Source organism: Nicotiana tabacum, chromosome 7, assembly GCF_000715075.1.
Source record: "Nicotiana tabacum cultivar K326 chromosome 7, ASM71507v2, whole genome shotgun sequence".
Lineage (NCBI taxonomy): Eukaryota > Viridiplantae > Streptophyta > Magnoliopsida > Solanales > Solanaceae > Nicotiana > Nicotiana tabacum.
In genome coordinates, this window is record NC_134086.1 from 58,369,340 (window position 1) to 58,375,467 (window position 6,128).

Here is a 6,128-nt window from a genome sequence, read left to right on the forward strand (position 1 = left end):
TGCACTCTATCTAAAGCTTAAACAATTTTATCCTCTTACTTTTCTATTTTGTTATTGTTGTGTCCGGAACTACTGTGTTTCTGCTATTTCGTCTTCATCTCAAGGCTAAGTATTGCATATTTTTACAATTAGCTTATTATTTCAGGATCAAATTAATTCACTTGTTTAAAAATTACGTATAAATTCAATTGTACCATTTTACGAATAAACATACATATTCATTGAAAGAAGCCAGCAAAATCAGCAAAGCTCTGGAGAAATATAAAGTAGCATATATACATTTGCAGATGAAAGCAATCTTGAATGGTACGAGGTAGCAAGGCGAAACAGTTGAGGTGTACACAAGTTGGTCTAGAAAAAAGTAATATTTGAATAGCAACTTAAACTTATGATTGGTGTTGCATCCTTAAATACTCGCCATAGAAGCGGGGACCGTTTTCTTCTTGATTAGCTTCGTACGCATAACCTCCATGACTGGAGATATCAAGACCAGCAATTTCCTCGTCCGCTGTTATCCTCAAAATTCCAAGTTTCTGAAGTGCATAGAATAAAGGCCCCATTGTCAGACTTACCCAAACAACAATGCTCAAAAGTTCAACTACTTGTGCCCCAAACAAGCCCCAACCACCTCCTAATATTAGCCCAGAAGGTCGTGCCACTTGTGTTTTACCAGAGTTATAAGCTTGTAATACAAATTCTTCCTTGGCAAACAATCCTGTAAAAATCAAACCCCAAGCTCCACACCCTCCATGTAATTGGGCTGCCTCTAGTGGATCGTCAAATTTGAGTTTAAGTGCTAAAATATTGAGTCCAATTAGAACCCAAGCTGCCCAGAACCCACAGACAATTGCGGCCCATGGTTCTACAACTGAGCATCCTGAGGTGATTGCAACAAACCCACCGAGGACTCCATTGCACACATCCGTTGCATCCCAGTGTCCCACTAGTATCCTACGGCCGAACAAGGTGACGATCCCGGCCGTGGAACCGGCCAGGGTTGTCGTGACCGCGGTTCTCCCTACCGAGGTCCAGTTACCTTGGTCGATCTTATTTGGGTACGGGACAAGAATTTTGTCGAAAGAGCCAGGATTAAAGCCAAACCATCCAAACCATAGCAAAAATGTGCCAAGCACTACTAGAGTTGCATTATGACCTCTCATTTTCACAGGGTTACCAAATGCATCAAATCGGCCCACTCTTGGTCCTTCTATAAGTGAGCCCCAAAGACCAGCAATCCCACCAACCAAATGCACCACGCCACTGCCAGCAAAGTCAATGGCACCAGAACCAAACAATAGAGAATCTGAATTAGGACTTAGCCAACCGTTGGAAGACCAAAGCCAATGAGCTACAACTGGATAAACAAATCCAGTAAGGAAAAAAGAGAAGAAAAGATAGGCGGTAAATTGGGTACGTTCAGCTATGGAGCCACTAGTGATTCCAGCTACAGCAATTGCAAAAGCCCATTGATAAAGAAAGAAACTGTAGTCATAAGAGCTTGAAGGAATGTCTTTGAGAGCAAAATAATTAGTGCCTATAAATGGGTTTGAATTAGAGGCATCCCCAAAGGCAAAGGCAAAGCCAAAAAGATAGTAGGAAATGCTACCAACGACGGCATCAACAACGTTAGTAAGCATAATATTCATGGCATTTTTGGCCCTGACAGAGCCTGCACACAACATGGCAAAGCCTAATTGCATTACAAACACTAAATAAGCAGAGAACAAAAGATAAATGGCATTTATGGAATCGGTAACACTGGCTTCCCATGAAGTATCCATTGCTTTAGAGATTCTTTTTGGTGGTTAATTCAGCAAAGGTGGATGCATACCTAACAAGAATTTTGGATGCCTTTATCAACATACATATATAAAAATGTATGTTTTGACAAGTAGTGCATTTTCGATCAATGAATTGTTTAGCTATGGATAACTTGAAAATTGGGTGGTTCCTTTTAGGATAACAAGGGTGATCATTTTGGTTCGTTGATGTCATAGAATCCTGATAAACATTTTTTTTCTTAATAAAGAATTTTCCAAATATTGTACCTAAATATGTTACTCCCTCCATTCCAATTTATTTGAACCTGTTTGACTAGCATGGAGTTTAAGAAAAAAATAAAGATTTTTGAAATTTGCAGTCCTAAACAAGTCAGAAAGAGGGCCAGAATATTTGTGTAATTATAAAATCTTATCATTAAGGGTAGAATTGTAAGTTTAAGCTAAATTATTTCCAAATTTAGAAAGGGGTCATTTTTTTTTATGGAACGGACCAAAAAGGAAATAGGTTCACTTAAATTGGAACGGATGGGAGTATCTATTTTTTGTACAAATTTAAAGTATAATGTTAGCGAAAGTAAGCAACTCCTTTTTTCTCTTTCAGTTTACTAAGAGCCCGTTTGATATAAAAAAGGAATTGAATTTTTTTCGAAATTAGTGTTTGTCCATAAAAATTTTAATTTTCATTTGAAGAAAAATTTTGGAATTTTCCGAAAATTTGTAAAACTCCAAAGAGTTGTTTTTCAAAATTTTCACTCATATCACTCACAAAACTTCAAAAATAACCCAAAATTATATTTATGTCCAAACACAACTTTAATTTCCAAATACTATTTTTCACTTGAATTTTTTTTTTTTTTTTTTGAAATTTTACATTTCTTATGTCCAAACGACTACTAAGATATTTGAGAATTGCATACTTTACATTATCATCAAAGTGAAAAAAAGAAATGGGGGCTTAAAATGAGGATAGGGACAATTGAATATTTTAGAAATCGAAAAGATAAATCTCATATGGTCCCCCTTTCCAACAATTATGGACCATTATTGCACAAGAAAATGCCTGTTGGCTATTGGGATATTTCTTCCACACCCTTATTGTGAAGGGACGATTAAACAAACAAATTAAAAGTTGTGGCTGTCACTTGCCTAACATTTTTTTTAATATAAAGGTCAGTTCTTCCCGTCTTAATCATATTGTTGTAATTTATAGGCGTAATGACTTTCTAGCCACTTAAACTTGTAGGGCTTACACGAACTTTGGATTTTTTCATTTGAATACTTCAACTTGACAAAATGGTAATAATAAACACATCCACCAAAGCGTGTATATCAATTGCGCTGACATGTATAACACATCATGCTAAGCTATTTATTACTTGTCTTGTGTTATTTGTGGGTTCTATTTTTAAATACAAAATCAGAAAAAAAAAAGTTACAAATACAAAAAGGAAAAAAAACGCCTGAAACATAGTTCGACAATTCCACCGTGGGAATCGTCCCCTCCGATGAGCAGCAGAACTCCGGCGAGGCAAAAATGAATGCGCAAGGTGTTCCAGGTATCCAAATTGGAAAAGAAAGGTACCAAAATGTTCGCCTTGATGAGGAGAATGCTCCTACACTTCAAATTTCATATGGGTACCAACCAATTCCTCCAATTTTACAATCCAAAAGCTCAGGCAGTCCGGTTGAGCAAGGTGTTCGACGAAATGCCCCTATCAATTTTGGGCCAATTGGAGACCAATTTCCAATTGGAATCCCTTCTACTACACCCATGGATCCTCTATGCGAAGAATCAGCTCAATCCATTCAAGAAATCAACCATCACCACCAAGTTGAAAACTCAAAACTTCACCAGTTGACCGGGCAACGTGATCAGGCAAACCAAAGGACTCAAAACCAATTCCAAACTACTCCTGCTCCTCAGGAGTATGTTTCCAAACCTTCAAACTAGACCTTACGTGGGCCAAATCTTTCGAATATCCAAAATGTTCATTCTGCACACTGTTCATATAACAGTGTTCGACCAAATGCCAATGCACCCTCCAGTTCTACTCAGCTTCTTTTACTAGGATTCTGAACTTACATGTTCCGGCATGGTCTGGTGAAGCTCGTAGCATCACTTTCTCATATGATAGCATTACTTAATCCATGGTGGACACCTTGGAAGATGAAAAATTTGGAAAAGTCTTTTTTTCTTTTTTTTTTCTTTTTTATTTATATTTTATTCTAATTCTAATTTTTTTTTAAGTAAAAACAATACTATTCACACGTCTTGGGAGCATGATTTGCACACAGTTTAGCCATGTCAGCTGTAGTGCTTCCACATAGGCATGATCAACGGTCAAATGTGTTTATTATTACCAATTTTGTCAAGTTGGAGTGTTCAAATAGGAAAATCTAAAGTTTGTATATCGACTTTCAAAAGCCCTACAAGTTTAAGTGGTCAGGAAACCATTACGCCTAATTTATAATGTCCCACTTCCCAAATCCATACGACAAGCTTATGATACTTCGACAAGTCCTCGAATTGAGACTTAGTAGGCATTTGGACATAAAAATTGTAATTTTTTTTAAAGAAAATAGTATTTGGAGTTAGGTTGAAAAATGGTATTTGAAATTTGGAATTTAAAATTATATTTTACTTGAAAAAATATTGCAGTTTTGTGAGTTGGAAAAAAGTTTTTCTGAATTTTTTTTTTAAAAAAAAAACTTATTTTCGAAAACTTTTTAAAATCTTGCATAATTTTATGGACAAACATATTATTTTTTTTTTAAAAAGAAAGTGAAAAAAATTGTGGACAACGGGGCCTTAAGACTTTATTCGAACTCAAATTGTACAACGACGGAAATTTGATCCACTGAATTATTAAGGTAAAGATAATATAAACGTACTCTAAAAGAATTTGATCATCCAATTCAAAAAATTTAAGGCAATGAATAAAGTAGTTCATAATAATTTAAAGTCTTTTGGATTTTCTTACACAACTGATGAAGGATAAATCTAGTGTTTTCTAACACTCTCCTGCATGTGTAACACAATTCTAGAATTTAAATATGAGTTTGACTTTATTTTCTTTTAAATACAGTAAGGAGTTAATTCCTCAAACAATCCTTTGTTTTCTTTTAAGTATAGCGAGAGAAAAATTAACTTTTTGAATTTACTATCTTTAATTTTGAAATGGAGGTGTTCAATGTTTAATCCAAGCCGACCCTGTTGATCAAATGTAAACCATAGCTTAAAAATCAAAATATATTTGGAGAGGTTATTTCATAGACAAGAGGGGTTGCTCTGATGGTAAGCAACCTCCACTTTTAACCAAGAGATTGTGAGTTCGAGTCTTCCCAAAAACAAGGTGGGACGTTCTTGGATGGAAGGATGACGAGGTTCTATTTGGAAAGAAAGCCTCCTGGGGAGGAAAATATAATAATCCAAAATTTTGTGCCTAGATTGTGTACTGCTCCAATCTACATTTTTGTATATGTACTCCAACAATAACCAATTGCCTTACCTTTAACTAAGGCTGTATTGTGGTCCGGACCCGGCTCGGGACCGGCCCAGGATTGCGGGCCAAACGAGCCGGTTCAAACGGGTCCGATCTCTAGTGGTGCATAAGCCCGTAGCGGGCCGGTCCAACCCAAATAGCTTATGAGCCCGGGATCGTTAAGCTCAGGACCGGCAGGAGGGCCTGGGCCGGTTCAACCGGGCTCGACGGGCCCTAACGGCTATTTTGTTTTAAAAAAAAAAGAATTTTAACAATCAGATTTTTAAAATTTAGCCGTTGGCCATCAAAATTCAACCGTTTGGCACTTTAAAAAATAGCCATTTGGCCCCCAAACTTTGTTTTAACCCCAAACTTTTTATTACACTTTTTCCCAATTCTCAACTATAAATACCCCCCCCCCCTCATTCTTTCATTTTTACTCACAAATTCATCAATCTCTCTCAATCTCTCTCTAATTTTCTTCTATAATTGCTTGCTTTATTATTGCAATTTCGTGAAAAATTGTGAAGTTGGTGAATTGAAGTATTCAAGTCTTCAACGATATTCAATTTTCAAGAAGTTGTTTGTCAATTCGGTAAACTCATTCCAACTCTTAAGTTTTAATATTATAGTTTTGTTAGTTTTATTTAGTATAATTATAATTAATATGGCATTTTCTTTTAAAAACTTTTTGGTGGTAAGGGTAAGGAAAAATCTAAAATTGGTGAATCTAGTAGCCAAGCTACTACTGTTCCCCCAGCTCCCCGACCCAGACCTGTTACCCGTCCTCCTCCACCTATTATTCTTGATAGTGATAACCCTTGTTTTCAATTTTTCGATAGTCAATTTTGCCATGATGTTGCAC

The 6,128-nt window shown here is 36.2% G+C and overlaps 1 protein-coding gene across 1 annotated transcript; it reads right to left on the minus strand.

Annotated features, from left to right (window-relative positions):
* Positions 1–386: 386 nt before the first annotated feature.
* LOC107793077 (ammonium transporter 1 member 3-like) lies at positions 387–1,781 on the minus strand. The gene has a single exon (NM_001325557.1). The coding sequence runs from the start codon at positions 1,779–1,781 to the stop codon at positions 387–389; it is 1,395 nt and encodes a 464-aa protein (NP_001312486.1).
* Positions 1,782–6,128: the final 4,347 nt, after the last annotated feature.